General features: G+C 44.3%; 1 protein-coding gene across 5 annotated transcripts in view; it reads left to right on the top strand.

The window, feature by feature from the left end:
* The window catches only part of htr4 (5-hydroxytryptamine receptor 4), a 198,618-nt gene that overhangs the window by 51,080 nt on the left and 122,003 nt on the right, over positions 1–25,535 (top strand). For all 5 annotated transcript variants that reach the window (XM_068042954.1, XM_068042950.1, XM_068042953.1 and 2 more), the window contains 3 exons: positions 5,539–5,685; positions 14,774–14,974; positions 17,162–17,315. In XM_068042954.1, the coding sequence (XP_067899055.1) occupies positions 5,539–5,685; positions 14,774–14,974; positions 17,162–17,315 (502 nt within the window). The remainder of the gene's footprint in view (positions 1–5,538; positions 5,686–14,773; positions 14,975–17,161; positions 17,316–25,535) is intronic.

Genomic DNA, 25,535 nt, shown 5'->3' with positions numbered 1-25,535 from the left:
GTGTCTACCCTATCCAGCCACTTCAGAATCTTGTATATTTCAATGAGTTTGCCTCTCATTCTTCTAAACTCCAGAGAATATAGTCTCAATTTACTCAGCCTCTCATCATAGGCCAAACCCCTCATCCCAGGGACCAATTTAGTGAACCTTCGCTCCAATGCAAGTATATCCTTTCTTAGCAGGTCCGGCAGCATCTGTGGAGAGAGAAGCAGAGTTAACGTTTCGGGTCAGTGACCCTTCTTCTGACCCTGCCAGACCTGCTGAGTATTTCCAGCATTTCTTGTTTTTATTTCCGATTTCCAGCATCCGCAGTATTTTGCTTTTATATTCTTTCTTAAATGTAGAGACCAAAACTGCACACAGTACTCCAGATGTGGTCTCACAATTGTAGCAAGTCTTCTCTATTCCTGTACTCCAATCCCCTTGCAGTAAAGGCTAACATGCCATTTGCCTTCCTAATTGCTTGCTGTACCTGCATGCTAACTTTCTGCATTCCTTGTACAAGCACACCCAAGTCTCTTTGAACATCAACACTTACAAGTTTCAAACTTCTAAAAAAAAATTCTACTTTTCTATTCTTATGGCCAAAGTGAATAACTTTACATTTCCATCTGCCATCTTGTTGCCCAATCATTGAACCTGTCTATATCTCTTTGCAGCCTCTCTATGTCCTCCCCACAGCTTACCTTTCCATCTACCTTTGTATCATCAGCAAACTTAGGTACATTACTCCCTGTTTCTTCATCTAAGTCATTAATAGAGATTGTAAATATCTGAGGCCCCAGTACTGATCCTTGCGGCACTCCACTATTCACTGCCTGCCAACTTGAAAATGCCCTGTTTGTGCCCACTTTTTGCTTCCTGTCAGTTAACCAATCCTCTATGCATGCTAGTATATTACCTCAACTCCATGAGCCATTATCTTGCCCATTAAGCTTTTGTGTGACACCTTATTGAATGCCTTTTAGAAATCCAGGTATACTACATCTACTGGTTCCCCTTTATCTACCCTAATAGTTATATCCTCAAATAACTCTAAAAAATTTGTTAAACAGGATTTCCCTTCAGTAAAACCATGTTGACTTGTTCTAATAATACTGTGCTTTTCTAAGTGCATTGCTAAGACTACCTTAATAATAGATTCCAGCATTTTCCCAATGACTGATGTTAGGCTAACAGGCCTGTAGTTCCCTGATTTCTCTCTCCCTCCTTTCTTGCCAACTTCCAATCTGATGGGACTGTTCCTGAATCTAAGGAATTTTGGAAAATCATAGCTAGCGCATCCACTTTTTCTGCAGCTATCTCTTTTAGAACCCTAGGGTCTAGGTCATTAGGTCCAGGGGATTTGTCAGATTTTAGTCCCTTAAGTTTTCCAATATTTTTTCTCTATTGATATTAATTTCCTTAATTTCCTCACTCTTTTTAGCCTCCAGGTTACTGTCTATTTCTGGTATGGAATTTTGTCTTCTACTGTGAAGACAGACACGAAATATTTGTTCAATGCCTCTGCCATTTCCTCATTCCCCATGATAATTTTTCCTGTGTCTGCTTCTAAAGGACCAATGTTTACTTTAGCTACTCTCTTCCTTTTTATGTACCCATGACAGCTCTCAGAATCTGTTTTTATACAACTGGCTAGTTTACTCTTCTAATCTATTTTTTCTTTTTTTAATCAAATTTTCGGTGGTCCTTTGCTGGTTTTTAAAACACTCCCAATCTTCAGACTTGCTACTCTTTTTTTCAACATTGTAAGCCTCTTCTTTTATTCTAATGCTATCTTAACTTCCCGAGTGAGCCACGGATGGGTCTTTCTTGCTGAGTTTTTGTTTTTCAATGGAATGTATTTTTATGGAACATTTTGAATTGTTTCCTTAAAGGTTTCCCACCGTTCATTTACCACCATAGCTTTTAGTCTATTTACCCAATTTGCCTTGGCCAGTTCTCTCCTCATACCTATGAAATTGGCTTTGTTTAAGTTTAAGATTCTTGTTTGTGATTGGAGTATGCCACTTTCAAACTTAACATGGAATTCAATGGTACTATGATCGCTATTTCCCAGTGGATATTTTACTATGACATTACTAATTAATCCTGCTTCATTACACAATACAAGATCTAAGATACCTTAATCCCTAGTCAGTTCTACTATGTATTACTTCAAGAAACTGTCCCGAAAGCATTCTACAAACTCATCTTCCAGACCACTCTTGCCAATTTCATTGTCCCAGTCTATATGAAGATGAAAGTCCCCCACAATTATTCCATTGCCTTTGTTACAAGCTCCAATAATTTCTTGTTTAATGCCCTGTATAATGGTATAACTACTGTTAGGGGGCCTATAAACGACTCCCACCAGTCTTTTTCCGATACTGATTCTTGCTATTCTTAATTTCCACGCATACTGATTGTACTTCCTGAATGTCCAGCTTCTTTTGCAACCACAGGTAGTGTGCATCTTGCAGGTCTGTGCAGAGTCTCCTGGGAGCAGGCATGATTCATTCATCCTGTACCAATCCTCTATGCTATCTTTATTTCAACCAGGCAGTCAGGCTGACTATTGGGTGACAAGGAGCATTCACTCTCGACATGGCTCATAAATACTATCAGGAAAACTGGGGCTATCTACACCATGGTGGGGTGCACTCGCATTGATACTACAGGTGGCAGCCAGGTTGAAGTCTGTGATAAGAATCCCTCTCCAAACTTGAATAGATGTCTGGCACATGAAAACCTCGACCAGAGAAGTTGGCCTGTAACACACTTGACTGAGGAGCATAAATTCCAGCAAAGGAGCAGCTTTTAAATGGCTGTAGCCTCATGGACTGCTGTACAGTGAGATGCAGGCCCCCTGCCCAAAGAATAGCAACTCTCCTTTGCTGTACTTCATAGGGCAGCCTTTCTCATGCAATATCTTCAAAATGAAACAAACAGTTACTTCCAGCATTAGTAGTTTGCTTTGAAATTTGAGAAATAGCATTTTAAGAGCAGCTTCCTGACTGGATATCTTGCCCATACATGGAGCTGAACTTTCACCACAGAGACGTTAAACAGGAGCGCAGTTTGTTTTTGGGGCAGAAACCCACTTCTGTTGGGAAACTGTTTAATACTAAGATATTCATGTGGGGAAGCCCTCAATTGGTATGGAGATGGGTTTCCTGTCCACTTACAGCCAGGGGGCGGGAATAGGGGTGGATCAGATCAAATGTGGGACTCATTTGGACTCCCACAGCAGCTGTAACTGAGGCTGCTGGATGTCCTGAGGGAGAGATCTGTGGTTTGTGCCAAAGCCTTCCACTGCACCAGAGGGAAGCGAGATGTCACCAGGGAGCTGGATGCCTGGCATCCGGAGCAGGGCAGTCTCTTGCATCATCGATGCAGGCCTAGATCTAACGCTGGAGGAAGTGAGGGAGGGGAGTCAGGTCCTCTTCCCAGAGAGTGACAGGAGGAGGCCACCTCGACCTGCAGCAGGGACGCCTCTTTGTTTAGTGTCATCTCCCTCCGCCTCCTCCTCCTTCTCCTCTCTTACCTCCTGCTCCTTCCCTGATGAACTGTCTCCTTCCAGGGTCTCTTGTCCTCAAGGTCCACACCTCTCTGGAGGCTCATATAATGGAGAGCACAGCAGGCCATCACAATGATCAAGACCCTTGCAGGAGGGTAATGGAGGGCACCATCCGACCGGTCCAGGCATCGGAATCACATCTTCAGAAGCACGATGGTCGTCCTGCTAATCAGATGGTATTGGTTGTATCATCTCTGTGCCTTTGTCTGGGGCTTCCGCAGAAGGCTCAGTAACCATCTCTTCAAGGGACATCCCTTGTCCCCTAAGGATTAGAATGAAGATCTGAGGCAGCCTGGATTGCTGGAGGATGAAGGAGTCATGGCAGCTGCCAGAAAAGCAAGCACACACATGGAGGAAGCCCTTGTTGTGGTCACAGACCAGTTGGATGTTGAGGGAGTGGAAGCTATTCCTGTTGATGGATCTCCCTGGCTGATCACTGGCTGCTTTGGGTGCAATCAATGATGCCCTGGATCTGGGGGAATCCAGTGATGGAGGTGAAACCCAATGCCCTCTTTCCCTGCGAGTCCGTGCCTATCGTTATATGAATGTACTGTCCAGCTCAGGCAAAGAGGACATCAGTGTCCAGCGAGATGCAGTGGTGTGTAGCCATTTTCAAGATGCAACTCTGCTCTGCAGTTGATCCTTGGAAGGAGCCAGAAGCAAAAACGTTCAAGGCTACAGTGACTTTGAAGGCTACTAGCAAGGCATAGCCACCAGGGTTGCGAGGTACGAGGTCTTCTGTGATAAGGGCACAGACGTCTGTGACCATCTGCCTGGAGAGTCGCTGCATCACTGGTTCTCGGTCATCTCCAGGTAGCTTTGTCTTCCATGGTAGACCGAAGAGGGTTTGGCCTCAGATGCCTACCTGCCCCTCTTTCCTCTCCTGTGTCCTTCTGATGCCCGGAGCTCCGTCTTCCCTGTGGGGAGTGTTGCTCCTCCTCGCCACTGGGCCCAAAATCTGAGAGTCATGACCCCATTGCAAGCTGTAACCTTTCTTCTGGGTAGGTGGCTGCCCAATTGTCCTTGGCAGCCTTGCCCTGACACTTCTGCCCTCCCGATTCTAGAGTGCTGAATGCCTGCTCTCCCTGTCACCTGCGCAGCACCAAGGGCATGCCCTTACCAAGAGTAGTGTCCCTCTTGGCCCTGTTGATCCTCTTACAGGGCTGGGCTGATGCCCTGTGAGAGCCATGACTGACTCCCCACTCTTTACCCTCCTCCCTTCAGCTGATCTGATTCTGAAGGTGTGGGTAACTTGCACGCCCCTTTAAAAATTTCAACATCCAACCTTGACAAGCTGTTAAAGAGCTTTTAAACTGCTTTAATTGGCCTAAATTGGAAGGAACGCAGGCTTCCTCTCCCATCCTCCCCCGCCCACCCACCCCCTCCCCACCCCAGTGAACATTACTGGCCCTGGGAATGGCATCCTACAACTGGTATGCTGCTGGCAACGGTATTTTCGGGCACCACCTGCTCCCCCCCCCCCCACCAACTACCCACACCCCCCAACAACCCCCCCACCTCCCACACCCCAATACTTCCATTCGCAAATTTGGGGGACCCCGAAAATACAGCCCATGCAATAGGCTGTTCACATTTGGACTGCTCTGCACAGGAAACATGGAAAAGATTTCATCTTGTAACATCAAGCAAAGCCAGCCTCTAGAAACTTTGTGCTCCTAAGGCATGCTGCAAGCCAATTTTGCACTTAGATTGAAATAGCTACTCAAACATTTTATGAGTCAGATTATTTAATCCATTTTATACAATTGTTAATTGTATTTCATGTAATTGGTAATCCTTTTGATTTAATAATAAACCTGTTGCTAGTCCATTTCCCTTTCATCGTACTATCAATTGTTAACTAACTATAGCATTCTCAAAAATATTGTAGCATGCATTTCTTTTTATATTTCATGATATATTCTGTTTAAGGATTTGTAATTGAAGGCAATTAAATCTGCTTTCTGTTTTGCTTTTAGTACAAGCAATGGTGAGCCACACGAAGTTCCTGGTTTCTCTATGGTTCAGAAGACAGTTCTCATCACATTTCTTTCAGCTATTATGATAATGACTATTTTGGGGAACCTACTGGTTATGGTAGCTGTATGCAAGGACAGACAGCTACGGTGAGTGATTATATAGTAAAATAATGTGATTCTAAGCTGGAATCTGACAATAGAAGCCATTTCAGTCTTTATTGCACTTCTCTGGAGAATGTAATGATTATACCACATGTTGATTAGCATAACATAGAAACATAGAAAATAGGAGCAGGAGTAGGCCATTCGGCCCTTCGAGCCTGCTCCACCATTCATTATGATCATGGCTGATCATCCAACTCAGTAGCCTGTTCCAGCTTTCGTCCCATACCCTTTGATCCCTTTAGACCCAAGAGCTATATCTAACTCCTTTTGAAAACATACAATGTTTTGGCCTCAACTGCTTTCTGTGGTAGCGAATTCCACAGGCTCACTACTCTCTGGGTGAAGAAATTTCTCCTCATCTCAGTCGTGAAAGGTTTACCCGGTATCCTTAGACTATGATCCCTAGTTCTGGACTCCCCCACCATCGGGAACATCCTTCCTGCATCTACCCTGTCAAGTCCTGTGAGAATTTTATAGGTTTCTATGAGATTCCCCCTCACTCTTCTGAACTCCAGCGAATATAATCCTTACCGACTCAATCTCTCCTCATACATCAGTCCCGCCATCCCAGGAATCAGTCTGGTAAACCTTCGCTGCACTCCCTCTATAGCAAGAACATCCTTCCTCAGATAAGGAGACCAAAATTGCACACAATATTCCAGGTGTGGCCTCACCAAGGCCCTGTATAATTGTAGCAAGACATCCCTGCTTCTGTACTCGAATCTTCTCGCTATGAAGGCCAACATATCATTTGCCTTTTTTACCGCCTGTTGCACCTGCATGCTTACCTTCAGCGACTTGTGTACAAGAACACCCAGGTCTCGCTGCATATTCCCCTCTCTCAGTTTATAGCCGTTCAGATAATAATCTGCCTTCCTGTTTTTGCTACCAAAGTGGATAACCTCACATTTATTCACATTATACTGCATCTGCCATGCATTAGCCCACTCACTCAACTTGTCCAAATCACCCTGAAGCCTCTCTGCATCCTCCTCGCAACTCACCCTCCCACCCAGTTTTGTGTCATCTGCAAATTTGGAGATATTACATGTAGTTCCCTCATCTAAATCATTAATGTATATTGCGAATAGCTGGGGTCCTAGCACCAATCCCTGCGGTACCCCACTAGTCACTGCCTGCCATTCAGAAAAAGACCCATTTATCCCTACTGTTTGTTTCCTGTCCGCCAACCAATTTTCTATCCATCGCAATACACTAACAATATTTATTGACGCATTAGCAATGTATGCTAAAGAATCATCAAGCTACACATGAAAACTACGTGCCTGTGGTTTGCATCAGAAGTGGAGGAAATCTCATGGGCCGTGGGAAATATCTACATGGGGATGATTTCAGCCAATCAAAAAATCATTTCTGAAAAAATTTGGAATGGAAATTGCTGGGGCCCTGCTCTGCTGGTGAAAGTGCAACAAAGTGGAACTCCCACCTGCCGACTCTTGCCCAAGGCTGGAGGCACCATCCCAAATTCAGGAAACAGAGTCTTTTGTACAACTGGAGCCTGCAAGGATACATCGGGGTGGCCAACCTGGCCCAAGCCAATGCACCATTCTAAAATGAAGTGGAGCCCTCTAGAAGACCAAATGGGCCAAAGAAAATTTTTTGGAACTCTTATATTGTAGCCACTCCAAGTAGAGAAGGTTTGAGGCCTTTATAAGTACTCAAAGGTACTTAGACCTGATCGCAACTAGCATGAGTTCGACTGATACCTTTTAAAGGCACAAAAGGTAGAATTTCCCAGGGAAGATGGGGAACACCCATGATACGAACTTTGACATGCTGGTACATGCGCTTCTGGTCCCCTGACTGCAATTTCCAGTTGAAATGTGGTGGAATATAGGTGGAGTCAAGATCTGGCCCATATTCCAACCCCTGTCTCCAAGTAACTGTCTATTACACCCTCTTAAGCCTGGGAATTTCAGGTTCATTATAGATTTTATCCAGCCCTTGGAAATAGGGTGACAGGCGGGAGTCTGGAGGGAGTAGACAAAAGGTTGTGGAGTGGCATTGTCCCCTCATGCCATTTCTTTTGTGGTGAGCACTGTGGCAGATCGGAAGTCCTCTAGGTGGCCAATTGAGCCTCTTAAGTAGCACATTAAGAGCCGCCTCCTGTCTCTGCTGGTGTTTAGCCAACATTAGAGGGGACTGTCGCCACATGATGACACTGCCAGGTGAAACCTGGCAGCCTCCTAGCAAGCTGGGAGAGGGAGGGGCCCTCCTACTTGGCCACTCTGTGGCCCTTGGAGGCCTCCATGGCATCAAGGTCACCCTCCCCCACTGAAAGACCACCCCTGCCCTCAGTAATGAACCCTCTCCCCACTCCTCTCTGGGGCATGCCTGAGTGATCCTGGCAAGTCCGACCCCACTCACCTGTCTTCTGGGACCTCCTCCATGGCTACTGGTCTGTGCTTCCTGCAGTCCCAGCAGTAGTCACTGTTCCTGGTGGTGATGCTGGGACTGCTGAGCTGCCGACCCTCTGATTGGCCAGCTTGGGGTGGGATCTTGGGGTGGGATCTTGTCCCTAAAAGGGAACAGTGTCCCCAGTTAACTGCTTGCTTGACATTGAGTTTGGCCGGGGTTCTGATAAACGGCCGAGGCAGGGTCGCTTCCCCGCCTTCTGGCCCATCACTGTGGCCCCCATCAGCGGAATAAAATCTAGCCTGTAGAGTCTTTATGGCATGGGAGGAAACCATTCGGCCCATCAAGTACATGCCAGCTCTCTGCACAACAATCCAGTCAGTCACATTCATCTGCTCTAACCCTATAGCCCTGCAAGTTTATTTCCCTCAAGTGCCCATCCAATTTCATTTTGAAATCATTGATCATCTCTGCTTCCACCATCATGGTTAGCAGGAAGTTCCATGTCATTGCCACGCACAGCATTAAAAAAAATTTCCTCTCATCAAATGATTATATGCAATCTATAACATTTAGCAAGACCAGCATTTGTTACCCATCCCTAATTGGCCTGGAGAAGGTGGTAGTGAACCACCTTCCTGCACCACTGCAGCCCATATAGTGTAAGTGCATCCACAGTGCGTGTTCCAGTGTTCCAGTATTTTGACTCAGCGACTGTGAAGGAATGATGATATAGTTCCAAGTCAGGATGTGTGTGTCTTGGCAGGGAACTTGCAAGTGGTGATGTTCCCATGCATCTACTGCCCTTGTCCTTCTAAGTCATGCGTTTGGAAGCTGCTCTCGAAGAAGGCTTGGCGAGTTGCAGTAGTGCATCTTGTAGATAATGCACACTGCTGCCACTGTGCACCAGTGGTGGAGGGAGTGAATATTTAAAGTGGTGGATGGGATGCCAATCAAGTGGGCTGCTTTGTCTTGGATGGTGTCGAGCTTCTTGATTATTGTTGGAGCTGCACCCATCCAGGCAAATGGAATGTATTCCATCACACTCCTGATTTGTGCCTTGTAGATGGTGGATAGGCTTTGGAGAGTCAGGAAGTGAATTACACGACACAGAATTCCCACCTCTGACCTCCTCTTGTAGCCACAGTATTTGTATGGCAGGTCCAGTTAAGTTTCTGGTCAATGTTAACCCCACCAGGATGTTGATGGTGGGGGGGATTTAGCCTTTGATGGTAATGCCTTTGAACATCAAGTTGAGATGGTTAGATTCTCTATTGTTAGAGATGATCATTGCCTGGAACTTTCGTGGCACAAATCTTACTTGTCACCTATCAGCCCAATCCTGAATGTTGTCCAGGTCTTGCTGCATGTGGGCATGGATTGCTTCAGTATCTGAGGAGTTGTGAATGATACTAAACACTGTGCAATCAACAGTGAGCATCCTACTTCTGACCTTATGATGTAGGGAAGGTCATTGATGAAACAGCTGAAGATGGTTGGGGTAGGACACTACGCTTAGAAACTCCTGTAGTAATGTCCTGAGGCTGAGATGATTGGCCTCCAACAACAATAACCATCTTCTTTTGTGCTAGGTATGATTCCAACCAGTGGACAGTTTTCCCGCCTGGTTCCCATTGACTTCAATTTTGGTGCAGCTCCTTGATGCCACACTCAGTCAAATGTCCTTGATGTCAAGGGCAGTTACTCTCACCTCACCTCCCCATATCTGAATTGTTACACCTGGATCCCTTTACACTTTAGTGAATTATACAAAATTACCCAAATGCTTTTCTTCATTTTTAGTCTGTGCCTGGACATTTAAAATATGGAGGTTTATCAGATGGAACATAGAGATACATGTCACTGTGTCTGAAAAGCAAAAATGAGGGAAGTGTCAGATTTTCTTTATAATTAATAATCTGCTGACAAAACAAGACTTTATCATTTTGAAAATCACTGTGTCAGAGAATAGACATTGTAAGCAATAATAAAAAAGCCAATTGTGACACCTGCAACTATATTGCTTCAACATTTCTCAAGCAGCTAATGAGCTGTTTTATTCAAATAATTGTTGTAAGGTGTAGAATTCATGTAGGATAGCAAAATAAAATGTGAGAAAACCTAATTTCCAGATTAGGCTTTAAATGTATATTTAACCTCCATAACAAAGAAATTCTCAATGGGGGAGAAGGCGCCCCAACTATGTAAAAGAGACAATGGGCAATATGTGAGAGACAGTCAGCAGTATTCTAGCAGAAGAAATTGCACAATTGGAAGCAAAGTACAAAAACTCCAGAATAGCAGCTCAAGACATAAATGGACCCGAAGAGAAGTTGTGGGTGTTAGAATTATATACAAAAATTGCCATACAAATGCATAGAAATATTAGTCAGGAAGTAGCTTTGTAAAAAAAAACCCGACTGGATAGGATTTAGCAAGGCAGCAAATGGTTTATGCACATTAAATTGCATTTACCACAATGGGAGAGAAAATGCACTGCAATAAAGAATTCCATTGGGCAAAATCACCTGATTTAAACACAAAATACAATTGTATGTTAGTCCATTTTGAAGGAATAGGAGTCCCATAGCAATGCAAAACACAGGTGAATATTCCATTGAACACACATTGCACTTTTTGCTTACATCTATTTTTTTCACACAAATCTTTGAACCGAGGTAAGTATATCTGTAGTTTAGTATTAAGTATGCAGACTATCTGAAAGTATAATTAATTTTTTTTAACTGTCCTTCTGATCATATAAACAGTATTATTCAGTGACAAATGATATCGGCCTGAATTTTACGAGCGCGCCACAAATCACGACGGCGTGCTTTCAAGTTCACGGTCTGCCTCTGCGGACTGCCCATCGCTGAGCCCCTGCTATGTTACGCACAGGGGCTCATTAGCATCACGGTAACGCACTGCCCACCCCCCTCCCTGCAATATTACATGGGGGGAGGGGGGATATCCGGCGCCATGATGGATGTTGACTCAGCTGTGTAGTAGGTGTGTAGTACCTGCTTCCTGACAGCTGCCAAATAAATACTTACCTCATTACTGAAGAGTGGGGATGCTGATTTCCTCACTAGTCCCGCATTAGTTTTCAAGCATGTGCAAGAAAAACCTTGCAGCCAGATTTAGAGCAGTTACATTTGCATGTAAAGGACCAGAGCAAAATCTGAAGATAGCAGAGGAGCGCTCTAGGGTGGACCCACGCTTCAGCGATGCCTCCCTGCTCACTCTCCTCCAGGCTGTGCGGGAAAGGCAGGAGGTCCTTTTCCACAGCAATGGTAAGAAGAGGCCGTCTCGCCTTACCAAGTCAGCCTGGCTGGCGGTGGCAGTGGAGGTAAGTAGCTATGGGACCATCTGGTGTTAAAGCATCCAATGCCAGAAGAGGATAAACGATCATTCCCCAGCCAGCTGGGGCCCTCCAGGCTTCGTGCACACACCGTACATCCGCCAAAGCCATCCACAGCCAAAGGGCAATCTGATCAGCAGCCTTCCTCCAGTCAGGCTGCAAGTGCAGAAGTGGCATTGTGAAGGAACACCTGCAAGTGTTTCCAAAAACCACCGTGACACAAATGGGTCTGCACAGGTAACACAACACTGTGAAAAGTTCTATCTCTAAATTTCTTGACTAACATGCGTATTGCTTTTACTATGTGAATGAAGTGTGCCAGCATGTATTGACCGTGACTCCACCCATTACATCAATGGCCTTTCAGAATTGCCAATGTATGGAATAACATCATTGCCATGCCAGTATTACTCATGTGCCTCTCCACAGATGCAGTAACATGAACATTGGCTCAGTCTGCTGCTGCCTCTAATGGTTCAGGCAAAGATGTTGCAGATGCGGACTGCTGCACAGCAGGTGGTCGAGGGTGCTGTGTGGCTTGCTGAGCTCATGGTGGTTCCTATGGAGCAGAGACCCTTTATCTGATAAGCTGCTGCCGTGCATCCCTAGCTCACTGCTTGTGCTGAAAGTGGAGCCTGGGTGCCCTCTGCCCTCCCATGCACCTTTCCTGTTGTAAATCCTCAGCGTCCTCATAGTCTGAGGAGGATTTCTGCTGGCGTCCCTCCTCATCATGCCAGACCTGCCCCCTATTGGGTGCCTAGTTGTGCAGAGCACAGCGAGCAACAAAGAAAGGAGCTGCCCTTTGCGGCTCGTATGGCACAGCACCTCCCGATCTATCCAGGCAGTGGGAGTGCACTTTCAGCATGCTGATTGCCTGTTCAATGGTGGCTCTTGTAACTCCATGGTTGGTGTTGTATCTCTCCTGTGCAGCTGTGGTGGGGTGTCTCACTGGTGTCCGGAGCCATGTCTGCAAGAGGCCACCCCTCCATCAGAGAACAGCATAGCAGCTGGGACTGGTGCAAGATCCAGGCACCATGGCAGCTGCCTGAGAAGCAGGCACAGATTTGCATGAAGCGCCTCTTGTGATCACATACCAGTTGCACCTAGATTGAGAAGAATTCCTTAATGGTAATGTCTGCTGCTGGTAGCCTGGCGGGAGCCCTGATAGCCACATGGGTGCACTCTATGAACCCTTGCACCTTTGGTTATCCGGCAATGATGCCGAAACCGATGGCCCTCTGGGCTTGGCTGTTAGGGTCCGTCCTGAAGTGGACTTACTCACTGGCCCTCCGGTGCAGGGCATCAGTGACCTTCCTGATGTAGTGCTGCACTGCTGACTATGTGACCCCACAAAGGTCTCAGCTGGGCCCCTGAAATGATGCAGAGGCGTAAAGGTTTCGAGCTGCTGTCACTATGAGGACCGCAGGGATAGATGTCCATTGAAGCCCATGGGCTGCAGGTCATCATTGAGCAGGGCACAGAGATGTGTCACCACCTCTCTCGACATCGGCAGCCACCTCTGACACTGGTGCTATGACATCTGCTGGTATGTCATGTGGGACCTGCAGATGTTTGGCATTCTATAGTGGCGAGCTCCCCTTGGAGGCTGCTGCTCACAACCGGGGGACTTTATGCGGGCTGCATCTGCCTGTTGGTTTTGCCTGCGTCACATATGGATCCTCAGGAGAAGCGGATCACACAATCTAGGATGAGCCATGCTCATCTCCATGTGACAAATAAATTTGTATCCTTCACTTATCGGAGGCTCTTAACAGGGCAGGGATTGTTGTTGACTGGTACATCAGGTGCCTACATGGATCAACTATGTGGCGTGGCATGGCATTGCCCATCTTAACTCACACTAAGAGTGGCACAGCATGACCACATAAAGATTCTGCCAGCTATGTCGATTGTCCCCACCAGCCAGTTAACCTTTACACATCCACCATTGCTGGCACCCTCCCCACACACGGGGTGGACACTAAGAGTGGCACAGCATGACCAAATAAAGATTCTGCCAGCTATGTCGATTGTCCCCACCAGCCAGTTAACCTTTACACATCCACCATTGCTGGCACCCTCCCTACATATGGGGTGTCTAGAGTGCCATTGCTCCTTCACACACTAACAAACAATGGCGCAGAGCGGACACTGTTTACAGAGGGAGGGTACGCAGTACCTCACTTTATGCCTGCAGAGCTGTGTCCCCAGTAATACCATCCCCTCTTACCTCCCTTCAAGTATGCAGAGTTGTGTCCCCGATAATATCATCCCCCTCCCACCTCCCTTCCAGTATGCAGAGTTGAGACCCTGGTTTACAGAGACTTACCTGCACTGTCTGCGATTGCTCCCTCTTCTGCAGTCCCACCGGCTTCTCTTATTCATGAATGGGATGGCACGTGACAGCCACCCGTTCAGCGAAAAATCAAGAATCAAAATCAAAAATCAAGTGACGGGTAGCGGGATAACCAGGCAAGGTAAATGGTGCTTAACATATTTAAATTGGAGTCCTGCCACAGAAAGGCGGGGGGGTGGGGGCCGCACGGAGGTCCTACTGCTGCTGGTAAAATGGGGCGAGACATATACCGCGTCAAGGGTCGTGGCGGGCCACTCCCACTAGAAGATTCCGGGCCCCCCTGCCACGACCTCCGACATCGGAGGGCTGGTAAAATTCAGTCCATCATTTATATATCTTACGGCTTTGGATGATAATTTATAAATAAGTTGATGTATGTACTGTGCCTCTGCAGCCCCCATTATAAACATGGTGTGATAATCCTCAACTGTTTCCCTTATGTTATAAAGAAATGCAAGCCATCTGTAAGCTGCTGAGAAGCTTTGTGAGTCATCTGAAAGAGAAAACACATTTTTTCTTCTTTGGAAACATTCTTTCCCTTAACACAGTCAGCCACACTGATAAGAAGGTGCATTTTCTGGTTAATGAAAAGGGTGATTTGGTCCATTTATAGATGTTGCAGAACTTATCTTTATGATTGGGAAAATCTTCAGCTCCTGATTGCGACTGGAAGAAGATAGAGACAGAAGAGATGAAAATTGGAAATGGAGAAAACTATTAGGTAGAAGCAGCCCGAGAGCAGATATTTTGTCTAGGACTGCCCTGTGATATCATGGCATTCCATTATAAATACATCATGGGGTAGATTTTAGGTTATTATATATTGAGAGATTGCAATAAGTGCATAGATCTTTGCCTTCACAACAGTTAGGTTTATTTGTAAATTCAAAAGATACAATTTCTTCATTTGGGACATATTTTTACAATTTCTTTTAGCGTTTTTAATGAGTTTTTCTAAATGTTCTGATTTATTGTAGGAAAATCAAGACGAATTACTTTATTGTCTCTTTGGCATTTGCTGATCTACTTGTTTCAGTCATGGTAATGCCTTTTGGAGCTTTTGAACTAATACAGCAAAACTGGATATATGGAGATAGATTTTGTCTTGTCCGAACTTCATTGGATGTCTTGCTTACCACAGCATCCATTCTTCATCTGTGCTGCATTTCTTTAGATAGGTAGGTAAAGTTATGTATTGTTCTACGCAGTATCCTATTTAAAATAGCACATGGAGACATGATAAATAAATAGTACATTGTTTTTGACATGACCAAGCATTGCTATAGAGATAACCTTGTCATTTTTGAAGTCTTGTAGAGTAAAGAATTTTGTTCTTTATATTTGGTGACAATGAATTATTATATTTTATATAATTTTATTATATATAAATGTATATAAATATATATTTTTATTTCATAAAAGATGACAGTCTTCAGGCATGGGGAAATCAGTCATAAATTTAATGGATGTATTCATAAGAAATAGCTTTACACCTCAAAATGCAAAGAATTAATTAAAAATCACAGTGCCCTCACTTTTCCATCATTCTTTTGCTTTTTTTTTAATTCAATAAGTTGTCCAATTGCTGTTATGATGTGGAATGCACTACCTCAAGAGGTGGTGGAGCAGATTCAATAGTAGCTTTCAAAAAGGAATTGGATATATGCTTGAAAAAAGAGAAATTTGTAGGGCTGTGAGGAAAGAGCAGGAGAGTGAGACTAATTGGATAGCTCTTTCCAAGAGCCAGAACAGATAGAGTGAGCTGAATGACATTCTTCTGTGCTTATTATTATATGATTCTATGAATTGTCATAATTAAATTAATATTTTTTCAGGCACTTTTTATTTTTGTTCTCAGGATGTGGACAAATCTGGCAAAGCCAGATTTATGGTCCATCTCTTGTAGCCCTGAGAAGATGGTGGTGGGCCTTCTCCTTGAACCACTGCAGCCATGTGCAGACAGTACCCCACAAGGGTATTAAGTAGGGAACTCCAGGATTTTAACCCAACGACAATGAGGGGATGCAAATGTACATCCAAGTAAGCGTAGTGTGTGACTTGAAGGGGAACTTAGAGTTTATACTGTTCCCATAATCTTTCATCATGTTGCTATTATCCTTCTTGGTGGCAGAGGCCACAGGGTTAGGAGGTGATGTTGAAGTAATCTGAGAGAGATGCTAAAGTGCATGCTGTAGATAGTATATACTGCAGCCACAGTGCCCAATGGGTGCAAGAGATAATCTGGTGGCAGAGGCACAGAAAAAGCAAATTATTATCCTGGATGGTGTTGGTATTTCCCAAATCCACTTTTACTGTAAACTGGGTCATTACTATTTGGCTAACCTGCTGGTTTTAATGCACCAAAGGTAACATTTGCTATTGTGTCGACTAAAAGTGGAATATATCGAACGGCCTGAACATCGCAAATTGTGTCCTTTCTACCTAGATCTCAATATTCTGCCTAGAAAAGAAAATTAAAAAGTTCTGTCAGATTTTATGATGATTACGACACTCCTAACTGACCTACTCCTTCTAAACAGAAGTGTACTTCTTGTCAACTTATGTGAAAAAAAATGAAACTAACAGTGGAGAGTCTACACCCAGACCATCCTCCAACTGAGCATAGGAACATAACAACAAAAGCAGGCCATTTAGCCCCTTGAGTCTATTCCATCATTCAATGAGATCCATATAATATCATACACCTGCCTTTGCCACCAAAAATCTATCAATCTCAGTTTTAACAATTGATCCAGCAACAATTGCCGGTTGCAGAGGAGAGTTCCCAACTACTACCATCCTTTGTGTTTGGAAGTGTTTCCTAATTTCACTACTGAAAGGTCAGGCTTTAATTTATATCGATGCCCCCGTCTCACTCTCCCCAACCAGCAGAAATAGTTTCTCTCTAGCTACCCTATCTGTTCCTCATAATATCTTGAAAAATATCTTATAAATTCCAGGGAACACAGCCCTAGTTTGTGTAATGTATCCTTGCAATTTAACCCTCAGAGCCCAGGTATCATTCTGGTAAACCTACACTGCACTCTCTCCAAGGCCAATATATCATTTCTAAGCTGCTGAGAGCACTTCAGGTATGGTCTAACCAGGGCTTTGTACAGCTGAACTATAACTTCTACCCACTTATATTCCAGCCCTCCAAATATAAAGGCCAGCATTCCATTCACCTTTTTAATTATTGTTCATACCTCTTGTTGACATTTTAAAGATCTATGAAGGCATCGCAGAAGAAGGAAATGAAGAGACCTAAAGCAATAAGCACGGGAATGAGGAGAGGAGCGATTAATGTTTGAAGAATGGAAATTAATTATTTTAAAAAAACAGGTTTTTTTTGTTTTGTTTGCTAGGTACTACGCCATTTGTTGTCGACCTCTGGTTTACAGGAACAAAATGACACCCTTGCGTGTTACTATAATGCTTGGAGGTTGTTGGATTATCCCATCATTCATTTCATTCCTCCCTATCATGCAAGGCTGGAACAGCATTGGGATACAGGAATTGGTAAGTGCTTTACCTTCTAATAAAATTAAACTATGATACAAATATATGTAATGTTATGACTGAGGTGAGAGGAGTGCACTGTCTTTTCTATTCCCACTTCTCTGCAGGTCACAACATATATTTTTTTAAATGTTTACCCAGTTACCGATACAGTCAATCATATACTCTACTCTTTATCCCAGAATGAAATACACCAACCTGGTTTCTTTAATAAACAACAAAATTATCAGTTTATTATCAAACAAGACTTATCCAGTACAAAGCAAAGCATTAACACACAGGGCTGAATTTTATGCCCCCCGAAAGAGCAGGAAGGTGGCGGGGGGGGGGGGGGGGGGGGGGGGGGGTGGCATAAAATGCAGTGGGAGGCTCGGGGACCCCTTCCTGACCTGCTCCCGCCTCCATCACCACTTTACGCAGGGCAGCGGTGGCGAAAAATTGCCCACCCACCCCAGGCCAATCAAGGCCCTTAATTGGCCACTTAATGGCCACTTAAGGGCCTCCGCCCGCCTCCATGGGAATTTTACCCTTGGCAGGCAGGCATCCCAGGCCCTAGAAAAGCCACCTGACAAAAGCAGGTGACTCTCTGATGGCCTGGGAGTGGGGGGCCTCCTGATCAGGCACCCTGTGCCCAACGGAGGGCCACCCCTGCTGCCCCAACCACCCCCAATACCCAATGCACAATCCCACCCCCCCCCACCCACCGTCTCCCCAATTGACTACCCTTGCGTTGCCGGGTCCCAACCGATCACCCCTGGTGAGGCAACAAGAACACGTGCATTCTGGGGTTCCCCGACATCTTCTTCATGAAGCTGGGTTGCAGTCCCAGCAGTTGCTACCGCTCCCGATGGTGCTGCTGGGACTAAGAGCTGCCAGCCCGCTGATTGGCCGGCAGATCTATTAGGCGGGGCTTTCTGCCTCAAGTGGGTGGAAGTCCCGCCTCAGAACAATTAAAGGCCGAGGACCCACAAAATATGGTCGGATCCCCAGGCCAGGCGGAATCAGGTTTGCCACCGGCTTTTCAGTCGGTGGACGGCTCCCATCTGCCAAGAGTAAAATCCTGGCCACAGAATGAAATATGAAAGTTCCCTTTTTAAATTCCCCACGCATACACTCTGAAAAAAATGCAGAAATTCTCCCTGCAGAAGTCTGTTGCAAAAAAAGACAAAAAAGAATACTTTGGCCAAAAACTTGCTAATTCTTGAAGAAAAAAGAGGACATAGAAGGAGGTCAGTTGTCCCTTTTGGTTTAGCGTCTGGGTATACGGAGACTAGTCACTGAGATCTTTTCTAAAGCATTTCTTTTCAGGCACTGTTGAGAATTAATCTGGCAGGTTTTTGCAGCTTCTCAGGAGAGATGCAGCACCAGGGATTTTAGCTCTCCCACACTGGTTCTTTGCAGGGTATCTTCAAAGAGGTAGAGAAAGAGATGATCTGGGTGGTTTCATTTCCCTTGGCAGGCAAAACACCAACTGTCTTCAAAACAGTTCACACCCCAACTGAACTGAAAACAACATTCAAACCCTAAACAGAAAGTCAACCTGCTGATCTCCATAGACCTTGACATGTGGCTTCTCTGTAAACATCTTCCCCAGGTCATCAAGGTTTCTGTTCTTTATTGAGCTTAAAGCACATGATTTCCAGCACAGGTTGATTTCAAACAATATCTCAAGTGTCCTTTCAGTGAACTTGATTAAAAAAAAACACATCCATGGAATCTTTTCAGTTTTAGCACAAATCCTCAAAAAAATTAAAACATTGAAGCACTTTCATAACAGTTACATTTACAACACTTACAAACCAGTGTGTCATACATGGAATATAATAAATGTTGTGATAATTCTATAGAATTATTCCAAAGTCCTTGAATGTGTTGTCACCTCCCAAGTCTATGCCGATCTTTCCATGTTTGAATTCCTCCAAACTGGTTTCCGCCCCTACCATAGTACTGAAATGGCTTTTATAAATGTCACAAATGACATCCTATGAGTCTGTGCCCATGGTGAACTATCTCCCTCATCCTTCTCGGCCCGTCTGCAGCTTTTGCAGTTATTCACACCATTCTCCTCCAACGCCTCTCCTCCATCATTCAGCTAGACAGGACTGTCCTTGCCTGGCTCCATTCTTACTTTCCAATCGTAGCCAGAAAATCAAATGCAATGGCTTCTCTTCCTGCTGCCGCAGTGTTACATCTGGAGTCCCCCAAGGATCCATCCTTGGCTCTCTCCTATTTCTCATCTAAATCTTGCCCCTTGGTGACATCAACCGAAAACACAATATCAAGATTCACATGTACACTGACAACACTCAGCTGTGCCTCACCACCTTGACCCCTCCACTATCTCTGATTTGTCAGGCTGCTTGTTTGACATCCTGTACCAGATGAGCAGAAATTTCTCCCAACTAAATATTGGGAAGATCAAAGCCATTGGGGGAAAAGTTGGTTCCCGTAGCACTGCCTCAACTGACTCTACACAGACTAACATTGATTCCCCGGGGCAGACTGTGGTGCTAGCTTCTAGCTCTCAAACATCCATTACCCCTGTGCTCACTGACCTACATTGCTGGCTGAAATTGAAGTTCTCATCTTTTCAAATTCCTCCATGGCCTTGTCCCTCCTTATTTCTGTAACTTCCTCTAGATCTACAACCCTCTGAGATCTCTGGGCTCGTCCAATTCTGGTGTCTTGTGTGTCCATGATTTTATCTGCTTTATCATTGGTGTCTGTGCCTTCTGCTCTCTGGACCTAAGCTCTGGAATTTCCTCCCTAAATATCTGTGCCTCTTTACCCCTCCTTTCTCTTTTAGGATTCTCCTTTAAAACCTACCTCTTTGCCAAGCTTTTGATCAACTGCCCTAACATCCCTTTATGTGGCTCAGTGTCAAATTTTGTTTGATATCGTTTCTGTGAAGCACCTTGGGACATTTTACTATGCCAAAGTTGTTGTTTTTGTTCCAGCATATAATATTGCAACACTTGTACTACAGCAATTTATACTTTAACATTTGGGGTTCAAAATAGCACGTGTGATGGTATGATTCTGAATTCTAGCTCTTTCCTCACACGCTGCACCTATAATAATCTGACTCTTCTAACATCAAAGTCTCTCTGAAGTAATGTTGCTCTAAGAATGTCATTTCACCACTGCTGCTGGCTGTATCACTGTAAATAAATCACTGCTCAACTGCTCTTAACCACCTTGGGGGAATTTTATGCGCTCCCCACCTCCAAACCTGATGCCGATGAGAGTATATAATTGGGCAGCATGGTGGTGGGGTGGGTCTGTCGCTGTACAGGGAGCATACCAAGCAAACCCATGCGGGTTGCTTGCGGGCTCTGGGGTGGGAAGGGGTGTCCCTCATTAGAAGGTGCTTAGTGCCTGAACGAAGCTCGCTGAGAGCCGAACCCCCTACACCCCCCTCCCCCATGATCCCCACCCCGTGAAACTCCTCCTGTCCTGACTAACCTGTGGCCTGGTTCCAGCGCCTCGGATCATTGCTCTACCGGCATCACCACCTCCGCTGATTGGCCGGCAGCTCTGCCGGGGTCCTTCATCCCGAGGAAGGTGCGCCGCTGTCCACTTAAGTGCCTAATTGGCACTTGATATGGCAGGCCTTCCCCAGATGAGGCGATTCGGGCTCTCGCCAGTGCTTTTGCCGGTGACCAAGACCCCCGTCGCCAGGACAAAATCCTGGTCTTTGTTTTTGTTGACTGTACTTGCTGACAATAACTCTGCATGTGTGATGGACAAATGCTGAATGAACATTAGCCTCTGACTGCTAATGCAACTAAATCAGGAGAACCCAGCCAAATGGTCGGCACCGAAGAGTTAAGGAATAGGTGAAAAGGAAGTATTGCAATTTTGCAGAGGCACTAGAGAACTAAACTATTGAAGGAGGGAGATAACCTAATGAACATGACTGTGAAGTAAGAAAGGAGTGGAAGAGAGAGAGAGAAGACCACATAAGGTTAGTGATGAGCAAAAAGGCTACAATGTGCCGACATGTAAGACCTGGCTGTCCATTTTCCTGCCTTCTGCCACGGTCTGAAATAAAATTATCTATCACTACTCCAGCAAGAAAGGAACTGAGATGACCTGTGCTAGATAAAACATTCCTATGTCCTACCTAAGTGGCCTTGTAAAAGTCATCCTAACATTTCCACATGTAATTCCAGACTGCAGCCCTTCCTCGCTTCATGTCTGAATCTGTTGTAGACTGCTTGATAGAGATTGATTGCCATGGTTAGTCAACAACTTCATTATTGTTCTATCAAGCAACTTTCAGGATGATAGAAATGAACTTGGTGGACCATGGTGTTTTTGGTTCTCGCAATTCGTATTCCTATGAACCCTTTGTGTTCTTACTGGCTGCCACTCAAAACCTGAGCTCCCCTGTCCTAGCATCCCTGTCTGTTTCTCTATGCTCAGCTTGGCTCAGTGAGTTAAATATCAACGAGCTTGACTCAATGTCTCATAACTATTTTTATGCCACTTTACAAGAATATCTAATACAGGAGAACCTAGCAGAGTCAGCCAAAAAGACAATGGCATGACATAAAGGCAGAGAAGATGATGTCGCAATTTCTCAGGATCTGATCTTCAAAATTTAAGGATAATATCACCACATCTCTTACTTCAGTTCTCTTAAGCGACTTGGCACACATTCTTTAACTACGAGCTTTCACCTACTTGAATCAATAACCAACCTGAAACACTTCACATTTTAGGAGGTGAAGTCCATTGAGCTAATGTGAGATGATGATGTCAGGGATATATTGCTGGTGCTAGATTCGTGACTGAATACCTACACTGTAACCATGGTACCCTTGTGAAGCACCGCACAGCAACAAGCTTCCACCCGCTTCTCTGTTTCCTCAGTTGCAAGTGGGTAATATTCAGCCATCTTACTTTGTACATTCTTTTCCTGCAAATCTACCACAGCCGTGGGTGGGGGGCGGAGGCATAGGTGTAAGAAGCAATGGAAGTTGCGGATGAGGAGAGAAAACAGAGATACAACTAGTTCCTTGTGAGCTTTGGTGATGATGAGGAAGATGAGGAGAATGATGATCGAGGAGGAGATGGATTAAGACTCCAGTTACTGAAGAAATCTTCCATCTCGTATTATTCTGCACCAATCCCTTTGAGCTCACACATTGGGAATTCTAATGCAACAATGCAGCTATTTTCTTCTGGGGGGAAATTAAATACTGTTTGTGAGAAAGTGGTATGGAGTGAGTCACAAAGCACGAAAGAGCTGGAGGAGTGAGAGTGGATGAAGATGTGTTACCTTCCCAGCGGAGGCTTGAGGTGGATCTTTCAATTTTGGTGGTGTGGGTAAAACTGATGGTATTAGATCTGCTGCCTATTATGCACTTTAAGCAGAAATTTCTTTTAGTTTGCACTTTTTTTCAAAATCGGCTAAACCAGCACAAAGGATCAAGGAATTTTATGCACAAATTATGTCCAACACAAAAGAATCATCTATAATCTTTTTTGCTAGTTTAAAAAAAATTGTTAGAAGATGGCCCCACCCACAACACTGGCCATGCCCCTAGATCAAATGAAACACCAGTGTGACTTTCCACTAATTGTGCCTGTGGGCCTTTGAGGAGGCTTTTAAAATTAAGCTGTTTATTTTTGGTACAAGGACACTAACAGATACGTATTAAAAGCTTTTAAATATTATTTTTATTTAACTTTATGAAGAAACTGACTGTGTACCAATATAAATAGTGAATGGTACTGTAGCTTTTTAAAGTCATTTTCAGTTATTTAAAATCGGGTTACTCATCGGTGATATACTAGACATCTTCATTAAAAATTCTTAATTTTTGTGATAAACCTATTTTCTGCTCTATTAATAAAGCAGCACTAGGTAATCACTCTCAAATAAATCAAGAAATATTTTTAAGTGTAATTTTGTTTAAAATTACATTCTACAACACTGCCTGATTTCACTGGTTCATGGCAGATTCCGTGATATGAAAATGGAAATGAGTAGAAACTTGAGCAAAAAGCACTTCTGAAAATTAGCACAATTTTGAACCCGGACCGCCGATTCCACCCAAAGCAGAAATTCTTGGCCCATGTACGATTTTCGTTTCCTTTAAATTCAATCTTTAATTTGGCAACCGATCCAATACTAGGTGTTTTATGCCTCTACTGAAGCTGAAAGTTCTGCCCCAGATCTCTCATTTGCGGAAAGAACAGGGAAGCTTTATTCGTTAATGCACATATCAATGTAAGATTTGGCAACATCATCTGAATTTGTAGCAGACCCCCTACCTCGAAGCATCTGGGGATCAATCGATATCTCCATGGAAACACAGACTGCAGTTCTGCTGGTAATTGAGGAGAGAACAGACAGCATTCTGCATATTAGTTTCTTGAAAATGGCGGCTATGTTGCATGCAGCTGATTCTTAGAGCTTCCTGTATCTGATAGCTACAATTGGATCAGCCATCCACCTAGAAGGACAAAGACAGCAAACACTTGGAAGCACCAGCAGCTGCAAGTTGCCCTCCACGTCACACACCATTTTGACTTGGAACTGTATCGCTGTTCCTCCATTGTCGCTGATTCAAAATCCTGGAACTCCCCACCTAACAGCATTGTGGGTTCAAAAAGGCAGCTCACCACCATATTCCCAAGGGCAATTTGGGATGGGTAATAAATGCTGGTCTTGCCAGTGATGCCCACATCCTGTTAACGAAGCATAATAAAAACATCCAGGGTCCAGTGGAATGGCACTGGCCAGAATCAACCTTCCTAATTTTGCCATCTCCCCGAACAGCAGCACATGCTAGGCCTCTGGTCTCCCTCTCTCAGAGCATCATGCCAGTGGAAAGTAGGAGCTGACTCTGAACAAACTCCAGAGATGCAAACAGAGCAGGTAAGCTACCTTGAGAAGAGGGCCACCTGAGTCCCATGACTCTTTTGTAGAATGTAAACAGCTAATCACTTCATAAGATACTAGTTCTCAGGCTGCACTTAGAAGCACTAGAGTAAGATGAAAGAAAGGCATGTTTATCCATTCAGGGATTTAGATAAGTAGAGGCTTGCTTCTATTCACGTTGGACTTTGTTGTAATAAAATACAAAGTGCACCTATTTATGTGTTGTTATTCAGAGAGATTAGAATCATACAGGAAAGGATGTGCTTATTTGACAATGACTTATTCAATCAGGCAATGATTTTTGTCATGGTCATTTAGGGGAAAAGAATGATTGATGTGTTGTCATGTTCTAGGATAGGTCCCAGATTGAAGGAGTGTTCCTTATTTGAAGGTGGAGCAGAAGGAGTTAAGGCACTGTTGTCAAAGTTGTGTTAAACAGAAGAGAAGCCTTCAGTGATAAGAGATGTGTTCTGATACACCTTTCAGCAGAGACTAAGGATCCTTTGGTTGCAGGTCATCATGATGCTGTCCTCCATGTACTTCTGCTCCACCCCTCTCCCCCTCAACTCTCCTTCCCCCTACTCAGGCCTTTTATGTATCCTTTGCCGCACAATTGGCAGTCATGCTTTCAGTTGCTCAGATTGCCCTCTTCAAGCCTGTCTGCTTCTCCACTTCTCTTACTCCTTGAAGACCCTCCTTAAAATCCACCTATTCAACTAACCTTTTAGTCACTCCACCTAATATCTCCTTCTTAAGCTTGGTATTCATATTTTTTCTTTGTGCTCTTTTTAAATTTGTGCTTATTCTTCTGGATGTCATACCAGGTCTTTTGAGCTTTGAAATTATGTCCACTCTGTCAATGACATATTCCCGTTGTTTGTCGTTTTTTGCATGTTTGGAAGCTGGACTTTGTGACAAAGTTATGTTTGTGTTTCTCCCTAATATAGTTTACCAGCGCAGCTGCAGCCTGGTCCATGAAACAGGCTGTATGTTGCCAATGTATTTATGAATTCACTTGCACATTTCCAGGTGTTTCAGAAGTGTGAAAGGATTTGCAGGTTTATTAAGATAAGGTGTTACTTTTCCATTGCTGCTAACCAATGTTGTTTCTTAAAACTAACATGTAATAATCCCACCTGCTTCCATAATTTAATTAGCTTTTCTAAAAAATGGTACTAAGGAATGTTCTTCTATTTCTTTACACCTCATGTATGTTTGGTCCCAAAGTTATTGGGTCCAAGTCACAAGCAGTTTAATTCTGGTTAAATGCTGATTCCAAGACATAGAGCTAACATAAATAACATATATTTATTTTCTTCCCTCCC

This window comes from Heterodontus francisci, chromosome 12, assembly GCF_036365525.1.
Source record: "Heterodontus francisci isolate sHetFra1 chromosome 12, sHetFra1.hap1, whole genome shotgun sequence".
Taxonomy (NCBI): Eukaryota; Metazoa; Chordata; class Chondrichthyes; order Heterodontiformes; family Heterodontidae; genus Heterodontus; species Heterodontus francisci.
Note: the sequence above shows the minus strand (reverse complement) of the source record. Positions and strands in the feature narration are given on the sequence as shown.